Source organism: Caretta caretta, chromosome 26 (genome assembly GCF_965140235.1).
Source record: "Caretta caretta isolate rCarCar2 chromosome 26, rCarCar1.hap1, whole genome shotgun sequence".
NCBI classification, from domain to species: domain Eukaryota; kingdom Metazoa; phylum Chordata; order Testudines; family Cheloniidae; genus Caretta; species Caretta caretta.
In genome coordinates, this window is record NC_134231.1 from 4,691,339 (window position 1) to 4,718,417 (window position 27,079).

The 27,079-nt window shown below is 43.6% G+C and overlaps 1 protein-coding gene across 1 annotated transcript; it reads left to right on the plus strand.

Moving 5' to 3' along the window:
• Positions 1-7,320: 7,320 nt before the first annotated feature.
• ATP6V1B2 (ATPase H+ transporting V1 subunit B2) lies at positions 7,321-25,360 on the plus strand. Its single transcript, XM_048829300.2, has 14 exons — positions 7,321-7,476; positions 14,259-14,314; positions 15,219-15,317; positions 16,053-16,146; positions 16,274-16,351; positions 16,989-17,128; positions 17,549-17,650; positions 18,618-18,715; positions 19,227-19,350; positions 20,103-20,253; positions 21,589-21,671; positions 22,430-22,534; positions 23,232-23,361; positions 23,494-25,360. The coding sequence occupies exons 1-14, from the start codon at positions 7,350-7,352 to the stop codon at positions 23,634-23,636; spliced, it is 1,530 nt and encodes a 509-aa protein (XP_048685257.1). The 5' UTR covers positions 7,321-7,349; the 3' UTR covers positions 23,637-25,360.
• Positions 25,361-27,079: the final 1,719 nt, after the last annotated feature.

Genomic DNA, 27,079 nt, shown 5'->3' on the forward strand with positions numbered 1-27,079 from the left:
GTTTCTCCACAATTGTCTTGAGGTACTGAGAACAAACCAGCCCCGCTGTGTCTCTGATCCTTCCAGGGATCCCAAATGCCTGCACAGGTGGGCAGAATGCCCCCGCAGAATTGAGGTGAACCTGCTGGGTTAGGAGCAGAGTCTGAGAAATTAATGATTATTTTCTGGGTTCCCAAATACCAACTACAGGGACAAACAAGACTTCCAGACAAATGAAATAGGTAACAAACCGCCAAGTTCAAAATCTCCAGCGCAGCTTCCACCAGGTTAAAATGGCAAAAACAAAACCTCCTGAACTCAGAGGAATCATTTGTACAGCCTGAAATGGGCGCTGTAGCTGTAGCTTTTGTCTCCTACTTCATTGTTCAAAGATTGAATCAAAGTTACAGCGCTCCTATGTATAAAGAGGCAGATTTCACTGGCAAGGCCTCTGGTGGTGCAGGAATTTGAGGGTTAAACCTTAACCATCATTCTGGGACCCAAATTAAAAAAAAAGAGGGATGTTGCTGACTCTGTGTGTGTGTGGGGGGGGAAGCAGGAATTGAGGCACTATGTAGGGATGTGGGCCTGTGTCTATGTGTCTGTATGGGAGCTTGTGCCAACATGTGGGCTGAGTCTGTTTGTGTGTAGATGCTACGTCATTGTGTATGTGGTGAGCTCTGTGTCAGTGTATGGGAGGGCAGCTGCATCAGTGCACATGTGGAGAGCTGCGTCACTGTGTGTACCTGCGTATGGGGTTGCATCAATGTGTTGTGTCGGGGAGGAGGCTATTCCAATGTGTGGGAGAGAGGTCTGCATCAAGGCATAGATGCAGGGGGCAGCATCTATGTGGGTGTGTGAAGGGGGCATAGTACATGTGTTTATATGGGGGTATTGCAATAGCTTATGGGCTACAAATGGAGGAGGGGGAAAGTTTAAGTTAAATCCTTGCTGCAAGCAGAAAGTAAAGAAGTGGCAATGCTCCTTCTCTCCTGGGATGGATTGCAAGGGGCTCCCTCAAAAGGATACTTCCCCAGCCAGGCCTTTCTCTTTCCATGTTTAACATGGAAAAAGCTCTTATTCTCTTCCCCGAGCAGACATACAATTGGGTCTGACTTGTAATCTCACAGCCCTCCAACCTGGTATAACATTTTTCCAGTGGACCATTCAGTTTATCTCACTGCTTTATTGGAGGGAGTCATTAAAAACAACAACAAACCTCCCCATGAAAAAGAAACTGAGCAGCCTATTGCCCCAATCCCAGGGAAAAGAAAGCAGCTCTGAATAAGACCCTCTTTGCCATGTGAAACGTAAGCATCGCACCATAGGATTTGACACACCAGGCCAGACCACTGGCCAGTCCAGTCCAGTAGCCTGCCTCTAGCAGTGGCTGATACTGGGTGTTTCAGACGAAGGTGAAGGCCACACCACCCGACTATGCAATGCTGCATATGGATCTGGATAAGGTTCCTCTTAGGCCTCCATCACAATGCTGCAATTACACATTCCACCTCATGACCACTGTCTTGCTCCTTTTCCCCTTCCACACCTGGGCATATCTGTGCCACTGCAGCATGCCCAGAGACTGGCAGCGGCACGGTTGCTACCTCTGTTTGAAAAGTGGGATTTTCTAAACAAACCCTTGCCCCTTGTTTTTCTGTTCTCTGCTGCTTTGTCCTTAGGGATGAGTAGCATCTGCCCTGTCCTTAGGGAAGTGAGAAGTCCAGTGTTTCAACTGAGAAGCTCCTGGGGCTGCTGGCTGGAAAATAATGGCAGTGTGTGGGTGACACATTGTACATGTCATTTGAAATATGATTTATTTTATACTTTATTCCGTTATTTATTTTGCTCTTTCAACATAATGCTCTGTGGTCTCTAATTTTTAGATCCAAAATGTTACCTCCATCCTTTCATGATAGAAGTTACCACGGTGAAAGAAAACAGTTCTTGATAATTTTCACCTTCCTTCTCTTGACAGTTATACTTGACATTGAGACCATTTACCAGGCTTTTGTATAGTCAACAACCATTTTCAATAACACCGGATGAGTGCAACCTACCAAAGAATTTCCTAGTTGTGTAGGAGAGCAGAGGTGTATTTGGGTTGTGAGTTTAGAGCAGAATAGATAGATCTGGAAACTGTCTTCCAAATATCTACAGTACAGATCCAGCATGAGCAGTGTACCACTACCATCTACTGGATAGAATCATAACTACTCTGTTATGTCCTGGTAACCACCTCATAGCAATTCTTCTTTAGCCTGAGTGATAGGGATCCAGAGCTGGAGGATTTTAATTCTATTTATGCTGTCACCAGGAAGTTCTGAGCAGCCACAGGCTTAGGGGGCCACACATTTGTTACTTTATTGTGTATCTTCTTTCACAGAGATGATGGCAAAACTTATTCAGATATTCTCCTTGGAAACATTTCCATGTATGCATTAGACATTTTACAGTCTCTTCCCCCGGACTTTTAAAAAAATTGTTATTACTACTAAAGGTATCTGCAATGAAAACATGAGCTTGGCTTCTCAGTACTCCCACTAACTCCTGTGGCTTGTATTCCACCTAAGTCATCATCAAGAAAGCAGCTGATTGTGATGATGACCCAGTGAGTGTGATGGCTCCATTCCCACTTGCATTCTTACTTCTCTATTTTATAGACAGACAGAGGCATGGGACAGGCAGAGGTTCTAGCCAGGCACTGGAAAGCAAGACGTTAACCTCCAGTTAAAGATGTTTGCATTGCATGCTCAATCAGGTATAAAGGGTGGGTTATGTGGCTGAGGGCCCAATCAGAGACACAGGGTTAGACCAGGGAGAGCTCTGAGATGGGGGGGTTTCGTTTTTTATTTTTTGTCTCTGTTCCGGTACCTGCTGTTTTCCCGGCTCCTAAATCCTGACAATAAAGACTTGTGAGAAAGGCTGGCTTGGAAAAGTTTTTTCTCTCATATTTTTCCCAGTGTGCCTGGTTGGCTGACTTTGCAGGCTTTCTAGCCAGTGTTGTTGCATTCAGTATATGGGACCCTGGGTCCTAAATTCTATTTCTAGTTCTGGAATTCGCTTGTTGTGTGGATTTTGGTAGGTAGCTTAAGTACTTTGAGCCTATGTTTCTCTACCTATAAAATGAGTATAATATCTACTCTACTCAAATGGGTATTTGTAATTTAAAGTTTCCAGATGCTGTATAAATGCAATACACATATGACAATGGAATACTTTCAAGGAGATTTCTTTATACAGTACATACAAAGAAATAACTAAACTTTTACTCTTGACTGGACTCACCTCAGTCCCTGGAAAAATAATGGAATAGGTCCCCAAGGAAACCATTTTGAAGCACTTGGAGGAGAGGAAGGTGATCAGGAACAGTCAACATGGATTCACCAAGGGAAAGTCATGCCTGACCAACCCGATTGCCTTCTATGATGAGATAACTGGCTCTGTGGATGAGAGGAAAGCAGTGGATGTGTTGTTCCTTGACTTTAGCAAAGTTTTTGACACGGTCTCCCACAGTATTCTTGACAGCAAGTTAAAGAAGTATGGGCTGGATGAATGGACTATAAGGTGGATAGAAAGTTGGCTAGATTGTCGGGCTCAACAGGTAGTGATCAATGGATCGATGTCTAGTTGGCAGCCGGTATCAAGCGGAGTGCCCCAGGGTTTGGTCCTGGGGCTGGTTTTGTTCAGCATCTTTATTAATGATCTGGATAATGGGATGGATTGCACCCTCAGCAAGTTCGTGGATGACACTAAACTGGGGGGAGAGGTAGATATGCTGGAGGGTAGGGATAGGGTCCAGAGTGACCTAGACAAATTGGAGGATTGGGCCAAAAGAAATCTGATGAGGTTCAACAAGGACAAGTACAGATTCCTGCACTTAGGACAGAAGAATCCCATGCACCGCTACAGGCTGGGGACTGACTGGCTATACGGCAGTTCTGCAGAAAAGGACCTGGGGATTACTGTGGATGACAAGCTGGACGTAAGTCAGCAGTGTGCCCTTGTTGCCAAGAAGGCTACTGGCATATTGGGCTGCATTAGTAGGAGCATTGCCAGCAGATTGAGGGAAGTGATTATTCCCCTCTATTTGGCACTGGGAGGCCACATCTGGAGTATTGCGTCCAGTTTTGGACCCCCTACTACAGAAAGGATGTGGACAAATTGGAGAGAGTCCAGCAGAGGGCAACGGAAATGATTAGGGGGCTGGGGCACATGACTTACGAGGAGAGACTGAGGGAACTGGGCTTGTTTAGAAGAGTGAGGGGGGATTTGATAGCAGCCTCCAACTATCTGAAGGGGGGTTCCAAAGAGGATGGAGCTCGGCTGTTCTCAGTGGTGGAAGATGACAGAACAAGGAGCAATGGTCTCAAGTTGCAGTGGGGGAGGTCTAGGCTGGATATTAGGAAACACTATTTCACTAGGAGGGTGGTGAAACACTGGAATGGGTTCCCTAGGGAGGTGGTGGAATCATCATCCTTAGAGGTTTTTAAGGCCCGTCTAGGATGATTTAGTTGGTGTTGGTCCTGCTTTGAGCAGGGGGTTGGGCTAGATGATGTCCTGAGGTCTCTTCCAACCCTAATCTTCTATGATTCTATGAAATAATGACATTTAATGCACAGTCCTAATATACTACTTAAATTATTATAGGCTTCCTAGTGTGTCTCACATCCATGCCATGTGGAACTGAGCAACTCATTGTAAGCAGCACCTGATGTGTAACCTACAGGCTAGTTGCAACATTGTGAATTCACTTTGTCAATAGGTTATGACTGGGTTGCTCTCTGCTGTTGACTCCTCATTCTAAAACTGCAGTAAAATATATTAGCTATGGAGCATCCTCTAAGTGACCCATAAGAGGGCTGGAACACTCCAGTATACCAGTGAGTCAAAGCAACATGTAATAAAATGACGTTTGACAAAAGGCTCATAGATATAATGTTGCCAGATGTCAGATGAAAACTGCTGTCTAAATAGAGATCAGCACAGACAACTCCCAAAAGTGCTCCATTCACAGTGAAACTTGAAATTAATTTCTGGTTGAATCTATTTTGTTGTGTAATAGAGGAAGCTTTATGTTACTTGACACATAAATTAATAGCTTTGTGGTTTTTTTGCTATAAGTTGATTGCTGCTCCTTTCTCAAAGTAGCTGAATTTCTGTGGTGCTGAATGTATACAGTCTGTAAAGCTCTTTGCAATGTCAAATGTTGTGTTATTGTAGGATGTTGAAACTAATATTCTCAGCCACTGTATTCAACAATACATTAAATTATTTAGAATATGAAAGGATCCTTCTGTCTAGACCAGTGGATCGGCCAAATCTGTGGACGCAGCAGGTAAACAAACCCGCCAGGGGCTTTCCCTCCACAAGTGGCGGAACAAGTTTGGGAACCACTGGTCTAGACTAATTGGACTATGTCTCCCTGAAACACTTTTTAGAAAGTCTTTGCAGATGACTGAAAACAGCTACTGGAAGAAAGAAGAGTAGAACCTCATCCTCAAAGTGATTGCCACTCATGATCTCCCGATTTCTTTCTATTTAATATCAATAGTCTGTCTAGTGTTTACCAGATATTAATAAACTAAACAGAGCAGGTGAGTGATTTGCTAAAGGTCGCACAGTACATCAATAGCAGAGCTAGGACCAGAACCCATATTACTGGGATTCTAGCCCTGTGTTCAATCTACTAGACTACACTGCTTCTCAGTTAGTGCTTTACCTCTTGATGATTGTATCCTCACTTAGTCATTACTTAGCTAAACTATGCATAGTTAGATTATTACATCTTTCCCTCACATCAGTCCCTCCAGCCCCTGATACTTTGTTAGTCTTCCAAACCTGCTAAAATTTGCCAAAATCTTTCTGGAAATGTGGTGCCTAAAGGAAGAAGTAGTCAATAAATTATTTCTCTTCTATATATGGAAAGAAGTGAAATGATGTATTTCTATCTTAAAGTGGTAATGCCTTCTATCCCATCAGTAATTGAGGAGGATGTTAAACAGCAAATATTATAGTTAAATAGTCGGGAACTGATAACTTGCACTGGATGTTGATTTTTAACAAGTCTAATGCTAATCAACATTGTCGGGGGGGGGAGGGTGAAGTCTTGTCAAACAAACTTGATTTCATTTTTTATTAGATGAAAAGTTTGGTTGAGAAAGGCAACTCTGACCCTGCCCTTACAACTATGAATCTATGAAACTGCAAAGTTACATAGTTGATGTTCCACATATGGCTGAATCTGTGTAAGGAGCATCTTTGCATTTGAAGCCATGTTTCATTTCACGTTTGCTATGTACTCTAGGACACTCTTGTTGCACTCCTAGGCCTGGGTGTGGTTTTAAGCTGGAGCATTTTATTAAAACTTTTGTCAGAATACAAACACACACACACAGCTTGTTGGAATATCTTCCAGGAGCACCATATTCTGCTAAGACCATTCCCGGCTGACCAAAGTGGAGTCCCTGTGTCCTCTCCAGCAGAGTTCCAGCAGGGACAGGATGCTGGAAAATATATCCCCGGCATTCTATTCACTCTGACCAAAAAAAATAGTTACATTCATACAAACATACACATAACTTCTGAGTGCTACACCCTCAGATACAACTGTTCTCTTGGCATAGCGGTGCTCTGGAGTGCCACAATCAGAGAGTCATGCAGTGTTTTGAAAGGCCTGAAGAAGAGTCACCACCATCTGCTGGCCCACCACAGTTTATTTTCAACCGGTGTTTCCAGAAAATACTGAGCAGATGCTAGAGTGGCTTAAGGCTGGGTCAAGGGGTGTGTGACGAGGAGCAATGGTGGACCTGAGCAAGGGGCAGCCTAGCCTTCCCTCTCAGGGAACATTCCCTGAAGGTGCCGGGAGGCTACGGGGGAGCCTCTGCCAGGCAGCGGTGTCAGCCGCGCCCCTGAGGATGCTGACAACAGGAGATGGACAGAGTTCAGAACTGACACATTTCTGAAGTTTAGGAAAAAGAAGGGGGGGAAAAGCATCATTCTAGAGATTTTTTAAAATCTGTTTGTTCCCTTTCTCCCCAACCAGCTCCACTGAAAACTCCCCTTTTCTTTTTCTTTCTTTCTTTCTTTCTTTCTTTCTTTCTTTCTTTCTTTCTTTCTTTCTTTCTTTCTTTCTTTCTTTCTTTCTTTCTTTCTTTCTTTCTCCTTCACCTCTTTCCCCCTCTTTCCCTTCCTCTCCCCTCGCCCCAGCTTCCAGCACCCTGGCTAGCTCCCCAGCCCCTGGCGGTCGCGCGCCTCCCCCGCCCCCCCCAGCCAGTTCCGGGTCTCGGCGGCGCGCACGGCGGCGGGAGGACGGGAGAGACTATATCAGCGCCTGCGCAGTGGCGCTGCGGGGCTCAGACGGGGACAAGATGGCGGCGCTGCGGGCGATCCGGGGGATGGTGAACGGGGCCGTGTCCGAGGGCGCCAGCGGCGCGGCCGCCGCACGGGAGCAGGCGGCGGCGGCCAGCCGGGACTACATCTCCCAGCCCCGGCTCAGTGAGTGCCGGGCTCCGGCTCCCCATTCAGAGGCTCCCGGGGAGGGGCTGGGCCAGAGTGGGAGGGGGGCCCCCGCTTCATCCCGGGGGGGGGGGGGAGAGTGAGACTGGGCCTGGGGGGGAGGGTCTGGGCCTGGGGGGGGGGAGAGTGAGACTGGGCCTGGGGGGGGGAGAGAGTGTGTGAGACTGGGCCTGGGGGGGGGGGGGGGAGAGAGAGTGTGAGACTGGGCCTGGGGGGGGGGGGGAGAGAGTGTGAGACTGGGCCTGGGGGGGGGGGGGAGAGAGTGTGAGACTGGGCCTGGGGGGGGGGGGGGAGGAGAGTGTGAGACTGGGCCTGGGGGGGGGGGGGGAGGAGAGTGTGAGACTGGGCCTGGGGGGGGGGGGGAGGAGAGTGTGAGACTGGGCCTGGGGGGGGGGGGAGAGAGTGTGAGACTGGGCCTGGGGGGGGGGGGAGGAGAGTGTGAGACTGGGCCGGGGGGGGGGGGGGAGAGTGTGAGACTGGGCCGGGGGGGGGGGGGGGAGAGTGTGAGACTGGGCCTGGGGGGGGGGGGGGAGAGTGTGAGACTGGGCCTGGGGGGGGGGGGGAGAGAGTGTGAGACTGGGCCTGGGGGGGGGGGGGGAGAGAGTGTGAGACTGGGCCTGGGGGGGGGGGGGGAGAGAGTGTGAGACTGGGCCTGGGGGGGGGGGGGGGAGAGTGTGAGACTGGGCCTGGGGGGGGGGGGAGAGAGTGTGAGACTGGGCCTGGGGGGGGGGGGGAGAGAGTGTGAGACTGGGCCTGGGGGGGGGGGGGGAGAGTGTGAGACTGGGCCTGGGGGGGGGGGGAGAGAGTGTGAGACTGGGCCTGGGGGGGGGGGAGAGAGTGTGAGACTGGGCCTGGGGGGGCGGGGGGGGAGAGTGTGAGAGACTGGGCCTGGGGGGGCGGGGGGGGAGAGTGAGACTGGGCCTGGTGCCTTGTGACCTCCCTATCCCTAAACCCAGGCTCTGTTGGTGCTGTCTGGTTCCCCTTGGCTGGAGGCCCCTTTGCTCTTGGATTCACCTCTGTCCCGGCACCCAGGCCATTCTCACTGCCCCTCTCTGTGCCCACTGGCCCCAGTGCTCCCCAGCCACCTCTTGTGCTGTCCTCTGGCCCAACTTTTCTCCCCACACCAGTGTCTTGGGCTCGAGTGTCCACTGGGTGGAAATAGACCAGTGGGGCTCTGGTGTAGGTCTGTGTCAAGCAGAGTACAGCTGCTCTGTTAGTTCCAGGGTCTGGGTCTGCCTGGTGTAGGAATAAGAGTCAGAAGTTGGGTGTGCCTTGTGGATGGGACTGGATTTGAGGAGCACCCCCTCCCCAAGATTACCACCTTTGGGGTGTTTATCAGGGTAGTAGAGTTGACTTCCCCTGTCGGGGTAAAGCTGGACAGATTCTTATTGGGAACAGAGCAGTTAATCCACATAGGCAATTAGGAAAGTCGGGGGCTTTATGTGGCTTTTTTACACAGGTAAATGGCTTTTCCTTGTAATATTGCCACATGGGACTCTTGGCATGGATGAACCACAAATGAAAATTGAGATACAGAGGCTATTGGGAAAGATCATGTTGTTGGCTACATTTACTAGGCACAACCCCTTGAAATAGCATTCTGTGTGCAGAATATGGTTGCTGACAAATTCCAGTTTCCATTTCAACAGGAATGGTTCTATAACAGGCAGATGGTGGACACTGCTTTTAGTTAGTATTCTTAAAGTAGTGTGACGGTCTTACGGAGTATGTATTGTCCTGATTTTTACTTGAGTAAAGGACAATAAGGGATTGTGAAACATCACTCTTCCTATGGGTTGACTAATCTGTTCCTGATCTGTTTCAAGGTCATGTGATTACACTGCAGCTTAATGGAAATGTGAGACTGACTACATAGATACTCAAGATGTATCATAAAATAAAGGACTTTTAACAAATATGTTCAAGTATCAAATGTGGTTTGGAGCAGGTGTTATGTAGCTTAATAGCCAGTCATGACTGCAGTTGTCTTTATATTTCAATGTGACTTATTTATTCTAGCTCTACGGTAAAATCCTATATTGTTTAAATTTAGGAAAGGCTAATTAGGTGGAGGTGGGCACATCTGACTATTGCAGATACACGTTTCAGAGGGGCCTGCTTGCTCTCATTTGGAAATGCATGTGCTTCCAGAAGGAGGGGAAAACTGTTTCCTGAATCTAAGTGCACTAGATTGTAAGGGGACAATCATTTGCTGTAGAGTGTGTGTGAGAGAGAATATGAATGGATGAGAAGGGAGCAGGGGATGGAAGTAGGTGTGACCTCATAGGTGTAGTAGTTATAACTAACTTCTAAGCTTCTGTTGCATGGAGTACAGAAATATAGCAAGGTGAATCTCTCAAGCGATTCAATTCATAGTCTGTTTCATGAACCTATTGCTGCTAAGGTTTCTCTAGATGAAATCCTCATAATAACCTGCTGAAGGTGAGGTTGCTGCTGCTGGGCATCAGTCAAAATAAAAAGCTTAAGCATGGTCTACACTATAGAGTTAAGTTGACATAAGACCTAATTATGTCAGTGTACACAATGCAGCCTTGCTCCCACTGATGTAAATGCCCTGATACACCAACAAAACTCCACCTCTGTGAGAAGCCTAGGGCTTATCTTGGTGAAGTTAGGGGGACACAATGTCCCTGTACACACTGCACTACTTGCATTGTCTGTTGGCTGTTTTTCTTGTCAATTTCACAACTCCATGCTGGAGCCATGAAATTGACAAGAAAGCCTAGGCTGGTAGTGGGCTCCAACTAGAGCCTGGTCCCTCTGCGCAAGGAGGTGAGAAACCTGGACAGCTGCCCCTGGCTCAGGGAAGCAAGAAGCCTGGAGTGCAGCTGGGCTCCCAGCAGGGAGCTGAACAGAGCTGAGAACCCTGGCTCTCGGCCCCCAATGCTACCCCTCTTCAGTTGGAGGAAGTCCTCCTAGTGAGGACATGCACCACTGACAGAAGGAGGGTAGTATGGACCTCAGCCATGTAGTAATTACTGCAGTGGCTGTAAATCGATCTAACATAGGTTGACTTCAACTTGTAGTGCACACATGCCCTAAGTTAGAGACTGCAAGTGCATCATAAGGTTTCTTTTGGCTACAGACATTTAATGGAGCTAAAATTCAATATCTCAAATTCAGTTAAGCCTAATTTTTCAGTTAAACGACTGGGTGGATTAGTCTCGTTTTTAATTCAAAATCCGTAAGGACACGTGAATATTTTTCTTTGGTTCTGACAACCTCTTCATAAATAGAACTGACTCAATTGCTATGAGCTTATATGTTTTACTGGATACAGAAACTGGAGTTTCTTCAGTGTAATTGGTATGACTACTGACTTAATTTTGTGCAAATAACAGTCAAATTTTGGATACATCTAGTTGCTAGTTATCCACTATTTTGTATTTCCCTGCATGGCACAGATCAGTTTTCTGGCAGAAACAGGACATATGACTGTAAACAGTGTGAAGTGATATTGGGGGGAGGGATGTGATTTTGTACATTAAAACTGTTGTGATTGTGAAAGTTGGGGAAAAGGGGAAATAGTGATTCTACTAGGCAGTTATTTCACAGCTCTAAATCCTTTACTGCAGTGTGGGTATGAGGAAGGCCAAAACTGATTGGAGCAGTGATTTTGCTAAAACTTTTGATTTAGATCAGTTGAAGTTGTGTGATTAAGTAACTCTGTGAAAGAGCCTGTCTACTTAAGTAGCATGAATTTTCTCACTGGGTAGACAAGTAACTTCTTTGCTTTTGTGTTTTGAGTATTTCAATTGAGTCTGAAGTCCAGATCAGTAACTGTGGACCCAAAAAGGTCATACAAAATAATCTTCATCCAAAAGTAGAAGGGAACAGGACATCAAAGCCCAAGATATACAGCCAGATGGGGTAGTTTAGTGGTTTGAGCATGGAGGTTTGGAACACCTGTTCTGTTTTCTGGGGTTTGAACTTAGTCAGCTTAGCTCTCTGTCTTTCTAAGGCAGAGTTGCATGCAGTTTAATGGCTTTCTTGGATGAGCCTTCTAAAAATTAAGTGCATGTCTATTCTGCATGGACAGTAAAGATCCTGTGGTCATGTATCAGCATGGATTTGTTCCAGCTTTTTTTTCCCACCCAGAGTGACCCTTCCTCTGTTGCTGGGCACTTGCTGTCTGCTTTCCACCTCATAGGTGGCTGCATTTTTTGTGGGGTATGTATATAGCTTGTCACACTCTGGAATCCTTTGAGGTAGAAGAGTCTTTATATATGTAAAACATTAAATTGAGATTTAATTGTAACCCACTTCATCACTGGAATGGCTAAAAAGTTATTGAAAACAAGGATTTGGAGTCAGCATGCCAAGCTGCTTGTGTTAATCTACCAATAGATTTGATGCTGTTTAATGTAATAAAATCCCCTCTGGTATCTCACTGATGGACAGTGTTAGGAAGTGAGCTCTTCACCCTGGATCAGTGAGGAAGTGCTGACAAGACTGTCACAAGTTAAAATGTAATGTTGCTCAATATAGTTCTCTCCTGTTTTTGCAAATGTCTGGCTCCACCCTCACCCTGATATTTTTTTTTTAAAGTGCTATTCACATTGGTACACACACTGAATAGTTCTAATCGGCATAACAAGAATGAGAAGTGTTCAGTTCAGAGAAACCCAAAGTGCCTAACTTGGGACAAATGAAACATTTCCTTGTAAGTAAAAAAAGATGCAGAGCTAGACTTCTCATCCTCTTTAGCTTTAACATTTATCTAAATTCAGTTATAACTAACCAAATGTGACAGAATGGCTCCTATAACCAGCTTTACACAGTATTGTATCTTTTTTCATCTCCAGGTTAAAATCTTTCAAGATTATACTATTATGCGTGTTCATCAGCAAACTCTTGTTACCTTTGTTAACACTGTAAATATCACACTGTTGACATAATACATAAAACATGATTTAGGCACACATCTTTCAATGTGTACTAAACTCTCACATTGTCTGGCCTACGCTGTATTTCCAGGTCTTTATAGCCTGTTTGTGTCTATGTGGGATTTGTGATCTTTCCTGGTAACATTCTTTTCTTGGTCATATTAGTTTGTTTTCCAATCTAGAAATAGCTCAACTTGCTCATCCTTTTTCCCCCGTGGTAACTGATTAATGATTACTCTCTTGCTTAGTCTTCCCTTGTGACCCTGGTAGAACCTTGTGGCTCTCAAACACTTCCTGTATTCACAAATCAAGTGAGGCTAAGCTTAAACACAGACACTGGTGCCCTGTTTGGGAATAATAAGGATTCTAGTGGAATAACTGTAATCATGATTGGAAAGTCATTTCCTATTGTCAGCATCTGCAAAGTTATGTTCTACACATTAATAGTAATGTCTTACTACCAAAAAGATGTGCCAATTACAAGGTGAATAATAAAACCCATCCTGTAAAGTGTTGGGCTCATCTCCTGCCACAGTCCCATGAGTCAATGTTTAGTGCCCACCAGTGTAGAGGAATGTTCAGAAGTAGCTGTGAAATATCCAAACCCCTGAGCAACTTAGTTATACTAACCTTAAACCCTTGTAGGCTGCCCTGTGTTGATAGGAGAGCTTCTCTTGTTGACATAACTACTGCCTCTTGGGGAAGTGGATTAACTACCCAATCTGCATAGCAGTATCTTCACTTAAGTGCTACAGCTGCATTTGTGCAGCTGCTCTGATGCCGTGTTTTTTGGTGTAGACCTACTCTCTGTCTAAAACATGGACTTCAGACATCTGTGCATGTTTCTACTCCTCAGTGACTTGACAATGCACCTTATATGAGCTGTGGTAAATACTATGTAATTTCTGAATTACCGACTAAAGTGAAACACCATCTTTCATGGTGCAGTCCCTTAGCTTCTCTTGGGATGGTGCTGAAAGGTTCTCTTCCAGCAGCAGTTGGCATGGTATGCTGGAAAATGTTTCCCAAATGCATTGTAGGTGCTCTGAAGATCATCAGCTTTTGAGCAAGTGAGATTCCTCATCTGTTCACATCTGAGTGTAAATTAAACTAAATGTAATGCAGATTTTTTTGGGTGATTTTGACATCACTCAGCAGGATACTTTACTGCTCTTGTTAAAGATGACTATTAGATTGAGTCTTGAGATAATGGCATATAGTGTTCACTTGTTGCTTTGATCTCTGTCAAAAGACTAACACTCAATGAATTATACTGCCCTTATCCTTAGGTTGCTATCAGTGACTTTTTAAGGTTTTGCAATTAGTTGTATAGTATTTATCTGTTAGACTTTTCCCAATTGATAAAATGTTTGTATGCATCACATTGATTACCTTTCTGATGGATTAAAATGGCAGTTATTTCACTGAATGCAGCACCATTACACAATAGTTTAGGCTAGGTAGTGAATTGAACTGTGTCTGATGGAAAGAACAGGGAATCTAGATAGTTTTCTGTTTAAATTTGACCATATTATGTAGGTTTACATCGCTGAACTCATGGCTCTTCTCTGGACATAAGTGGCCTCTCCAATGCTACAGTGTCCTGTAACACCACTTGGGGATACTGGCCAAGTAGTGAATCAAAGAAAAGAATGCTGGTTATAGAATCACCAGCACCAGGTAATGGCACTTGCTGTTCTGTACACATAGCTTCCACTATATATGGAAGGTCTCACAGATTCAGAGAAGATTAGACCCCCAGACTTTGCAAAGGGTGTGGTGTTCTACTTATTCAGCATAGAATGCTTATGCTGATTTTAATATATTGTCTGACTTGCACCTTTTATATTTCAGCATATAAAACTGTATCAGGAGTTAATGGTCCACTGGTAATCTTGGATCAAGTTAAGGTAAAAATTATTCTAATGAAATCTTCTTTTGAGGGAGATGGTGTGGGAAAGCTGACTTGTAGTCTAGACACACATTTGAACAGTCTTTAGCTCTGCATTCCATGGGTTCTGTGATCTACTTTAAACACAAGATCTTGTTTATATTCCAAACACTTTGAGCTAAATGCCAAAACTTGCCACACAGACTGCTTCAGGACATTGGGACAGGCTGTCAGGCACCCTGGTTGGAAAGAATGTCCTGTGGCTGAAATGGAAAGGAGTATAATTCTGCAACTATGCCATTCATACTTCTACGTTTGAAGAGAAGTGGGGAAACGGATGCTACAGTTGAACAGTCTAAACTCTAATGCATATGCATTTTATCAAACTCAAATTTAATATTAATGATTCAAATCTTGTAAAGTACTCAGTGCATAGTATTGAATACATGAACAACAGGAAACAATTTAAGATTTTTAGCATATGCTTATCAAATATTTGGGGGGAGTTAGAAGGGGTCATAGGAGGGTTGCAGGGGTTATTGGTGTTTGTGGTAGACAAGCTACAATTTTCCCTTGCTAGAGTTCTTGGCTTCTCTTTAACGTGGATCTCTGTTGTGCTTGACTACTGGCATATGGGTTCAGCTACTCAAGAGAACAGTTTCAGGCTGTCTTTAAACAAGTTTTTTTTTCCTCGCTGCTTGCTAAATCTGCCACTCAGATTAAGGAGCTCATCATAAAAACAGCTACATTTTTGTCAGTAAACCTTAACTGCCTTGGCGCTTCCCTTTGACTGTGAATTGTGTAAAAGATATGGTAGCTTTTTGTCTCAAGATCTATTTAGTCTATTATGGATAATGTGGTAACTCTAGTTTGTGGATTTTAACTTTTTCCCCGCTGTCTTACAGATTTTTTTTCTGCATTAGTTTCCTAGGTATGCAGAGATTGTCCACTTGACACTTCCTGATGGCACAAAGAGAAGTGGGCAAGTTTTAGAAGTCAGCGGCTCTAAAGCTGTAGTTCAGGTAAACTAGGGACAGAATGGTCCCATAAAGACTTTTCCTTAGTGGGCATCAGTTTGGGCTATGGCAAATCTAAAGTCCTTGTAACTTTCTTGAGTCAAAACTTAATATAAATTCAAAAAACATTTGAAAATAATTGGTGGGTGGATCTGAGTAACCTTCAGTTTTTGCTTTTGTTTAAACATTAAGGAAACTTCTGACCACAATAGGGTCTTGTAGACATAAGGCAAGAGTCCTCCTTCATCTTCTCCATGCAGCGTGTACTACTACAATGTAGATCCATTGCAAAGCTTCATTGTGTTTGAGACACATCTATGTGATGTTCTCAAAGCAGCTGTTAATAGTTACCACTGTAATCCTACTTAGCTGAAGAGCTTTATTGTGTAGGCAGCAGAAAATGATCTTAAATTTTAAAGGAGTGATCCCTGATAGCCACTGGCATTCTTGACTAACTGCTTTTACAGGTCATATGTAAAATATATTTTTATACAGTGTTGCTTTCTTAACATATCTGTACAAATGAACAATTTCTAAATGGTCTTGGAAATAATTCCTGTATTACACAGGTCCGTCTTGCTTTTGCTGCTTGTTGGTTAACCCATTGCTTGTTGTGTTAGAGATTCACTGACCTGTATATCTCCATCCCATCTGTTATAACTCTTTGCACAATGTCTTTATCTACCTACGCTAAAGGAACATGTATCCATTTCACCTGGTGTCTCTTCTGATATATTGCAGGTATTTGAGGGAACTTCGGGTATTGACGCTAAGAAAACATCTTGTGAATTTACTGGGGATATTCTCCGAACCCCAGTATCTGAGGATATGCTTGGTATGCACTAGACCTTGCTCTTTGGATTGAACATATTTATTTTCATGTAATACTACTACAGATGGGAAAACAACTAGGTAACTACTGTCCTGTTCATATAATCATAATCTTGTTACTGTTTTTGTAGGCCGTGTATTTAATGGATCAGGAAAACCTATTGACAGAGGTCCCATTGTCTTGGCTGAAGATTACCTGGACATTATGGGTATGTGTGTTTTCAAAAACTATTCATGGTACCCATTTCTGGTAGGGAACAAGAGGCTGACTTTTGACTTGAATTCCAGTATGTACTCTACACAAAATGCAGTGACAAGCTACTTTTCAGAGGCCTCTGCAAATGAAACAATAGCTCTAAAATCATGCAGAAGGTGTACAAAGTACTGAATGCCTAGTAACTCATCAGAAAGTTGTTCATAAACTGTTAAGATGGGCCCACAGGGCAAGTGATCTGTTTTTTCCTACAGTAATGCAGTTCTTAATTAGGGAGAGTGCTTTGGTTAAAGTGGTTTAATAGTGCTAACTATAATAGACTTGTGGTAACCTTCCCCCAAAGATAAGAGGGTGTTAATTTCCTTCCAAGGAGTAGGATGACAGTATCTTGTCCTTTTTATCCGCATGCATATAAAATGCCAAATTGATAAATGATCTCATGACCAATTAAAAAAAAAGTCAATGGACTAAGTTCAAACTAGAACCAGAAGTGTCTGGTGAACTAAAATGTTTGTGATTCTAAATGCATTTTTATAACCTTATTTTGAAACTTTGCCTTGAAACCTTTATTAATCTATGCATTGTTAAAGTTAGGTAAATAATGTGGTGGTTTCTCTGTGAAAATACAATAGGTCAACCAATCAATCCACAGTGTCGAATCTACCCAGAAGAGATGATTCAGACTGGCATTTCTGCAATAGATGGCATGAACAGCATTGCCAGAGGACAGAAAATTCCCATATTCTCTGCTGCTGGTTTGCCCCATAATGAGGTGGGTGCTTTAATGGAGCTCTGACAGCCTTGGGAAAAACTAGCTGCTGGAAACATTCAGTTCTGCAGTGCAAAGAACTTAAAATGAATGAGCTATGTGAGGTTACAAGTGAGGAGAGTTAAGAATATTTGTGTGCGTAAAATATACACCAATTAACACAAAGCTTTAAAACAGAGTAAGTTCTGCTTTCTCAAGATGCTTCTTATCAAATATTGATTGGCCAGATACCACATAATCTTCCTTCTCTAGCACCAGTTTTCTGCTTTTTTTTCTTGCTTTTGGCCTCAGGGCAAAGTTCTGGGAGACCATTTGTATTTAACCATGTCAAAAAGTGATTTATTCCCTGCGTTAGTCTGTACAGTAGATAAATGTGCAACTTACTACAATAGATTTATGCAGCTCCTTCTGCATTACTCTCAGATTGCAGCTCAGATATGTCGCCAGGCTGGCTTAGTGAAGAAATCCAAAGATGTGATGGACTACAGTGAAGAGAACTTTGCCATTGTGTTTGCTGCTATGGGTGTAAGTACCATTATGCTTAGGTACATCGTAAAAGTGGTTTACTTCCAATACTTTGAGCACTAAGATGGAACAATCAATCCAGTTTGCTATATCACTGGAATTATGCAAACTTAATCATTTTTTTAGAGTTGCTTGTCACATTTTAGGTCTGTCTATACTATGCTGTTGTAAAAGCAATAGTATTATCGAGGCTGATGAATCTACCTGGCTGTCTGATGGGAGAATGCCTCATGGGGTAGAATGGTATCTGTAAGAATAGGTGGTTCCATTGTAATTGGAACAAGAGGAGAACATTTTAAAAGGTCCCAAGCACTGCATTTTTAAAAACTTCGTTAACTGTGTAAGTTGCCCAGATTGTAACCCCTGCCACAATTGAAGGGGAAATTTTAATAGCAGGATATTCTGTGGTAAAATGGCTTGCTACAGACACTCAGTTTCTTAACGTAGGCATCTGTTTTGTAGTGTCGTTGCATTGTTACATTCTCATATTAGGTGGAGGCAGAATTGTTGTCATTTTGATCTCCAAATTCTTCTTGGGACAGTGCTTACTAAAGAGCAATATCAGTTACTTGAATGGTAGGATGACACTGCATATGCATCCAAGTTAGATCTCTCTGGAGTTGTGCAGAACATCTGACTGTCAGAGGATTGTTACGTGTTCCTCCCTCCAGATTGACAGTTGTCTTCACCTGACTAGGGTTGGTCATGAATAAGGCAAGATATCTCATCTCTACCCCTCCTGCCACACTTAGTCCTGAGCTCTGATTCCTTTATGATAATATATTGCATTATGGATAGACTGTCCAATGTTATTCTTAGTCACAGGTTGACTGAAAAGGTGGGCTGGTAGTATAGATATTAAAGGCTTGCACCAGCTCTGAACCAGTCTTTTAAATAACTTACTTTATAGAATGGGAATTTAAACAGTCTCCCTGTTTGCAAATGACTACTTAGTATTGTGGTTTAGGTGAACATGGAAACGGCTCGGTTCTTCAAAACTGACTTTGAGGAAAATGGCTCCATGGACAACGTGTGCCTGTTCTTGAACTTGGCCAATGATCCAACGTAAGTAGGTAAAATGACTGTTTTTCCCAACCAGAAATGTGGAGAACTGGTGCACTGGAAAACATGTCACTATGGTGTCCAAAAGCTGCTGAAAATTGATTCTGAGACCCTTAGAATCATAGGGTTAGAAGGCACCACGAGGGTCATCTAGTCTAATTGCCTGCCAAGATGCAGGATTTGTCATGTCTAAACCGTCCAAGACAGGTGCCTATCCAGCCTTCTTTTGAAACCCTCCAGGGAAGGAGCTTCCACAACCCCCTGAGGCATCTGTTCCATTTTCCTTAAAAGAAGCCACGTTACTGGCTTGTCAAATATCTTACGTTCGTGGCAGTAGGCTCAGATACTATAGACCTGGACACTAATTATATGTGCATTCCAATTAGTATATGGAGTAGATTTCACAGGGCTCCTAACCTGTTTCCTCTCTTACTTTTGAGTTGTGCTGTTCAGTGTATGCAGTTGTAACCTCATAGTATTGGATGGTGTTGAACGTGCAATTCTGTCCTTTCAGCATTGAGCGTATTATCACACCTCGACTCGCTCTAACCACTGCTGAATTCTTGGCCTACCAGTGTGAGAAGCACGTACTAGTCATTCTGACAGACATGAGCTCCTATGCTGAAGCTCTACGAGAGGTACTTGTTCTTGTGTAGCCGATAAATGTGTGTACGTGTTCGCCACCCTGCAAAAAGGGCTGAAATTGAATGGGAGCATAAAATGGATGAGTAATTTATTCAGCAAACCTCTTGCTGTTCTTCGGTCCCTTTTGAGAAAGATACCTAATCCATTTTAAAAAAGCTACTCTGTCAGGTTCCGTTATTCCTAACAAGTTAGTCTGTATCCGGGGATGGGCACTGCATGCAGCTGACGTTCCATGTTAAACCAGACACGTGTAAAGTGGGCTCTGACAGAAATAACAGTGCACGGGAATCTCCCATTTCAAAACTAAGTTATCCAGTTGCTTATAGTTCTAGTGGGAAAACGTGTAAAAATTACTGATGTTTGCATGCAAGGTTAAGCTACTTCTGCATTTCTCAGGCTTCTGAAACTAGCCAGAACTGTGTCATAAAGCATTGCAAAATTGGCTTGTCTGCCTGGATATATAATTCATTTGTAGTGGAGATTGATTCAGTAGTTTCTTGTTAACCTGGCAGTCAATTTCTGATCAGCATTACAGGATCTCCGTTTTACACAGGGAATGATCTTCATGCCTGGCTTGTGGGTGTTCTCTTGTAGAGGATTTGAATAGCTGTGTTTTGGTACTACCATGTGGCCAGTCCTGTTAATCATTAATATAACTTTATTGGATGCCGTGGCGGACTTTGTGGTGGCTGTACCTGAACTCTCAGTGATGAGCTTTGAGTAACTTTGCCTGAATTGCCTGCAGGTTTCAGCAGCTAGAGAGGAAGTGCCTGGCCGACGTGGCTTCCCTGGTTACATGTACACTGACTTGGCCACTATATATGAGCGAGCTGGGCGTGTGGAAGGCAGGAATGGCTCCATTACTCAGATTCCTATTCTTACCATGCCCAACGATGGTGAGTCCTGGCCACTGCTTTTCCCTGGGAATAGATCTGCTTTTCACATATGGGCATGTAAGATCACTTGTGTCATGTAGTTCTTGGATGTTTTAGCACTATTGCGGTGTGCATTCTGTGGGAGGGTATTGATTGAGGATAATCCAATGATGCCTGATTCATACCAGTCAGGAGGCTGGAGTTGCTAGTTTTAATCATAGAATCAGAGGACTGGAAGGGACATCAAGAGGTCTTCTAGTCCAGTCCCCTGCACTCACAGCAGAACCAAGCATTATCTAGACCATCCCTGACAAGTGCCTGTCCAACCTGCTCTTAATCTCCAACGACTGAGATTCCACAATCATTAAGTTCCTTCCCCTTATTGGGTACTGGAGCTCCATTAGACTTCGGATAAAGATCTGCAACCTCAGTGTTGGCCAAAAAGAGAGAAGCTGAACCTTAACAATAAAATGTGTCCATCCTATTGTGCAACATATAACATCTTCTCAGAGGAATCAGATCTGTCATACAGCTGAGGTGCTCATCTGTGTGCAGCACTGCAGCTGTGTTGGTCCCAGGATATTCGAGACAAGGTGTGAGGCATCCACTTTGTGTCTTGTGCTCATTTATGGTTAGTTCAAATCCCATCTGGCTCAAGAGATGTATGTATTTCAAAGAGTTAGAAGTACTCTAATTTCAGCATCCTCCAGAACCAGTTGGAGAGAGAATGTATTAAGAGCATCAGCTCGCTTCAGAGCTTTGAAAAAAATATGCAGTGTAGCATCTTGCATACAAAATACTTTAGTTCTCTTCACTCTTGAGGTGTATGAAGTATCATTCCACATCAAATGGGCAGTGAGGCACAAAGGTGAGATGACTTTCCCTTTCGGTCTTTTGCATGGTAAAGCAACTGCATATGTTCAGGCAGTTGGGTAACTAGCAATTTCAAGATGACTTGCAGAACAAACAGCCTCTGTAATAATGCATTGCATTGTTTCTAGTAATAGAGCGTAATGGCAGTGCTGCCTAGGATTTTAGAATACCCCTTACATTGGTTTAACAAGCCTAGTGGTGGCTTTTATCAAGTCCTTTGGTCCCTTTTCTTTGGATGTATTTCTACTTAGTTGAAGACTGCACTGCTCTGTTTTGTCATCCTCTGTTTTCTTATGTGCGGTATTTGATTTAGCTTCAAGGCATTTTAAAGGGCATTCTAATTACACTAGAATATTATGGTATCTAAAGTAAAATATGCTGTTCAGACAGCTTTTATAAAGCTGACTCCTCAGTGTGGCGTTGGCTGGAATTAATATAAAAAGCAGGGTCTGAAAACTTAACATAAAACCACTTCCTCTGCAGATATTACTCATCCCATCCCTGACTTGACTGGATACATTACTGAGGGGCAGATCTATGTGGATAGGCAGCTGCACAACAGACAGGTAGGTACCACACCTCTGAGCAATCTTACATGCAAAGTTCTTAAGAGTTAGTTTTAGCCTACATTCTTCTATTGGCTGGTTCTTCTGACAAAAGATGTTAGAGGAAGGACTTGTATAATACTGGTCTGGTTGAGGTTGCAGGTCCTCAGCATCTCTAGAAGTAGGCAGCCCTGGGGGAGAAGATGCCATAGATTGAAGACTGGAGGTCTAAAAGCAATTGTCTGTTTAATAGACCTGGGTGTCTGAATTACTTGTCATATGTAAGCTGTCCACTCTGACTTCGTTGCAGAGTAAACTTAGCAAGATAACAGGTTACAAAGATCCTCTTTGTAGGTTTACAAATCCCTTCCTTGCAAATCCACTCCTGAACTTGAGGGCCAGTCCAAAATGACCACTCCTCCTCAGACTTTCCAGGTTGTGCTATTTCTTTCCATTCTCAGGAGAACTTTTATCTTCATGAGCTAGCTCTCGTTTGTATCTGAATTAATACAGAGTTGCAGAAACCATAATTAGGAATTTGTGGTGCTGGTACCTGCAAACTAACACTGAATACATGGAAGTGCTAGAAGCAGCAGAGGCCAGGCTACTGGCTTTTTGAACAGTGGTGTGAATGCCGCCAACTTTCTCTCAAGTCTCTGTACTATGAACAGATTGTAGGGTACATGTAGGAAGAAAACTTTCATGTAACTAACCAGTAATGTTGAGCTCCACATGCTTTTTTCAGTGCTATCCATTAACTTTCTTTTCTCCTCCCAAAGATTTACCCACCTATTAATGTGTTACCCTCCTTGTCTCGACTGATGAAGTCTGCTATTGGTGAGGGTATGACCAGGAAGGACCATTCAGATGTGTCCAACCAGCTGGTATGCATTATCCTTCTTATGTGGAATCTGTATTGAGCTGTACATACACCTTTGCTTCTTCTGTCGAGAACCCTGAAAAGGATCAGACATGGCTAGCCCTTTCAAATCTGAAGCTGCTTCCCTTTGATACCTTAAAGCTGAGATTCTGCTATAGTCCACTTATAAGAGCCCTTGTACAAATCTGTTTTATAAGTGACCCACTCCTCCCATTTGGTCTGCTGCTACAAGCCCTTTTCAGTACTGGGCTTTGTGCACAAACCATATATAGGCTGTTCATGTACCAATAAATAGTCTGTGGAGTTCTTTCCAGGCTCATTCTGCCAAATGCTGCTTTATCTTTCCACACCAACCACCCTGTTGACTGTATTTTGTGCAGTGTGTCGTCGTATCCAGCAGATGCTGTATATACAGCTAGTCAACTTAAGTTTTTGTTCCTTAAGTAATTTACTCTAAAACCACTCTGGTCAGGTTCAGACACTGCACTGTAGTGTCTGAGCGATGTCATGCTGTTTCTTGCTCCCCCATCCCTCAGCTCTATTTAAAATCATAAAGACTCTGGAATAAGAGCCCCAAATTCTGTCCTCCTATCCACCCAGTACACTGTTGGTACTGTATTAAAAATCCACATAACTCCTTGTAACATCGGTCAAACGCCACATGATCTTGCTTTCTCCCCTGTTTTTCCCCTCCTTTCTAGTATGCCTGCTATGCTATTGGAAAGGATGTGCAAGCTATGAAGGCTGTAGTTGGTGAGGAAGCTCTGAGCTCAGATGATCTTCTTTATCTGGAGTTTCTGCAGAAGTTTGAAAGGAACTTCATAGCTCAGGGTAAGTATGTCTAAAGTATATGGGACATACTGTGCAAGGCACTCAAACCATGTTACACCTGGAGTGACCAGGTCTTGTCTTTGACATTGACCCTCTGGGCTGTTCCCATAATTTAGTCTCTTACCTCTTCAGGTCCTTATGAAAACCGTACTGTTTACGAGACCCTGGACGTTGGCTGGCAGCTTCTGCGAATCTTCCCCAAAGAGATGTTAAAGAGAATTCCTCAGAGCACCCTGGCAGAGTTCTACCCTCGAGACTCCACTGCAAAGCACTAGCCACAGCTTCATCTCTAGCTCTGTACTCTGTGAAAGGCTGTTTATTTTCCTCTTTCATGTGTTGGTGTTTACTTGTCACTCCTGTAATTAAAATCAAGAATAAGTGACATGTTGTGCCAGTGTTCCTGATGTGTTAAGCTGATAAGAGTTTAAAATATCTTTCCAAAGCCTGGATCTTCAGTGGCTTTGGTAAAATTTCATAAGGGGAAGAAGCTTCAGTCACCTATCTTTGTAGACGTATGTAACTGCAGTGATTATAATTGTCTTCTAGACTGACTTCCTTTAAATCATCTCAGGAGGGGGATTACCAGAAGCTGAACTTGGTCTCCAGTCCAGGAACAAATGTAACTCGTTATTTATGGAGAGCCAAGGAGCAAATGGTAGCCCCCCTCTTTCCCAGAGCATCTGCCTTCAGCCTGATCACGTGCCACTGCTGTGCTGTTTAGAACAGATGGCGCTCTGTGCTGACCTGCTATTGTGATTGATGGACAGATGAGCAAGACGAAAGCTGGCTACATGGCAGTGTACATCTGAGTACCAGAACACAATTCACTGTTGGCTTTAATTAGAGCTGGGGGATCCTTGATCATTTTGCTGCTGTCCCCAGAGTTATACATATATGAAGTTGCAACATTTGCACAAAACAGTACTTTCCAAGTAGCACAGCAAGATTCCTACCTCTTCAGAGATCCAAAGCAGTAGGTCTCTATATGAGGATCATAGGTTTTGTCCTTATCTTGGACTAGGGAGTCAATCAACCTGTTTAACTGCCCCCTTGAAAAGTTAGAGAAGCAGGAAACTTACTCCAACCATTCCACTCCCTGAAATATAGAAGTCACAAATATGAAAAGTGGCTAAAGCCCAGTGCTGTCCCAAATCATGCAAACATCTGATGGTACAACACTGTAGACTGTCCAAAGCTTCAAACTCTTCTCATTACAAAACTGAACTGTTATCCCATTATAGGAGACAACCCTATTATACCAGGTCCCCCAGATACAATTGTATGGGTAGTGTTGGGGGGGCCCCCAATTAATTTTGTAGTTTAAAAGTCTTGTACTAAATGATGTAGAGGGACAGAAGGAAACTCTTGTTGATATGTCTGAAAGGATATTTTGAATTCTGTGTTAAATCATTCTCTGGATGACATTGGGCCTTAAACCATGTTTTAACTTTGGTTTAAATCACCCTTCCAAACATGGATTTGGCTAGCCCGTTTAGATTGGGCCAAACAGTTAAGTGTTTCCAAAATAATCCTAACCCAGCCAGTATCTCCATGCTTGCAATTAGTTTAAATTGGGTTCAAAGCCCCCTGCAGAGAGGGTTTTAGAGTTCCTTATTTGTCTGCTTTCCATTTCCAGGCTAATCTGGTCAGTTTGTTATTTTGCCTATCCATGCATGAGTTGCAAACCGTGTTAGCACTTTTCTAGACAGGTGTTAAACTCAGAGGTGCAACATGGTTTAAACTGTGTCGAATACTGACTTCAGCTTGTCCCTGATGTTGCCCTGCAGCTTTGTCCTGTGCAGGTCTAACTTTCTATTGTTTGGTCTCTGTAACTTGGGTGCAATAGCAATTTCTTTAGTGCATTCCAACTTAAAGTTGTGTCAATTCTATTTTTCTTGGAGAGGGCGGCATGGGAAGGTGTTAGCATGAGAATATTTTAATGTAGAAAATGTGATATCTGAATAAGTTAAATATGAAAAATAAATGTTGAAGAAATCAAGTCTCAGTGGCTCTATAGTGAAAAGTTTTGCTTGGGCTTCCCTGAGGCTGTCAAGTCATTTGGACTAGACAGCAGGCGCATCTCCCAATTCCAGTGAAACCATTTAGACACACCTCTGCTATGCTAAACCACAAACCTTGAGACCTACTGGCAAAATTGTAGCAAATCTTCCTCACGCTAGCAGGCAAATTTTACATGAGACATGATCCTGTAGTTTCCCCAGCTACAGTTGTGGTGGTACGGGTGCACAAATAGGCATTGGCAAAAATTAGCGCTGCACCTAGAGGACGTTTATCCCTGGATTAAATCTTTAATTCTACAACCATGTAACCGTGGACACTGAAACTTAGACAATTACCATGTCTAAGGTGTAGACTTAAGGCTAACTGTCCCCACCTCCCTATGCTTGCCACTATTAGCTGTAGTGGCTCAGTGCTCACGTATCTAGCCAGGAGCCCATCGTCCAGTTTCTGAAAATACATTGGAAGCATAGGAAGACTGAGGTTGGTTTTATTGTAAGCGGGAGAGTAATGGGAATAGGCAGACCCTGATTTTATTCCTGGATCTTCCTATGTGACGATAAACAAATCTCTTCTGCTGCCCTTTCTTCAAAGGGGAATAACAGTGTACGGTCAATGAATTAGCTTCAGTTACCAACATTTATTGTGGCTTTTGAACTGAGGATTGTGTTTATGAAAATGGAAAATATTACAGAAGTACAGAACTCGTGATAAGCATATATTACGGTGTGGGTTCCTGACAACATCTAACTGGAGAGAAATGGCAGGAGTAGGGGGTAGCAACCACATAGCTTTCTTCCAAGGCCAGGATCACAACCAAACCTGTTTTGAAGAGGGGAAGTTGCCTGGATCATCTTTGGTCTGTTCACAGGGCTAAGCACTGGTCAATGACTATGGTTTGTTCATGGCTCTCTACTAACGCAATTGATGTCTCAGTCACTTCTCAGAATAAAGGTAGGACTGATACCAAAGTTCAGGATAAGCCTTTCCTTCAGATTTCATGTGTGAGCATTTTTTGAAGTCTCTACTTAAATTTGTAGGGCAGGTGCCTTCTGTTACCTGTCTACAGGGCTCTGCTGCTGTATTAACAAAAGGCAGAGGGTTGTGCTTGCAAATAAGCTAGTCTCTAGCCTTCTCCCCCCAACACTTCCAGTGGTGGGATCCCCACTCTGGTTTGGAGCGAGTCTAGATGGCAGGGTAGGTGAAACAGCAGGAGCTTGCCTGTGCTCTGTCTCCCATCGTATTCCCGTTGTTGCTGCTGCCAGTGGGGAAAATATAGGGAAGGCCATAGAGTGGAAGTGAGCTAGTGTTATGTGCCCCATAATTGGTACAAACCTGGCTCCAAACCCCACGCTTTGGCACTTCACCAAAACAGTCTTGGCACTACAGTTCAATGAGGCAAGGTGCGTGAGGAAATCTCCAGCTCTGCGTAGCTCGAAAGCTTGTCTCTGGCTAACAGCAGTTGGTCCAATAAAATACCTCACCCACCTTGTCTCTCTAATAGCGTGACCAACATGACTGCAACACCACATACCCAATTCACTGACTTTACCACGTTACTGGAGTAGGCTATCCAAAAGTCAAATGAATGTAATACAAGTCCTTACCATATTCATCTGTGGCGTGAGTTCACAATGGGTCAGGGTCACTAGCATTAACGCTTTCTGCTGAAAGTCTGGTGAGTGATTGCAGAAAGTGA

Bases quoted from the DNA above. Each gene is read 5' to 3' on its own strand.
- ATP6V1B2 (XM_048829300.2), top strand. From the start codon at position 7,350: ATGGCGGCGCTGCGGGCGATCCGGGGGATGGTGAACGGGGCCGTGTCC. The intron at 18,716-19,226 runs GTAAGTAGGTAA...CTGTCCTTTCAG, and splicing joins AACTTGGCCAATGATCCAAC to CATTGAGCGTATTATCACAC. The intron at 23,362-23,493 runs GTAAGTATGTCT...TTACCTCTTCAG, and splicing joins AAGGAACTTCATAGCTCAGG to GTCCTTATGAAAACCGTACT.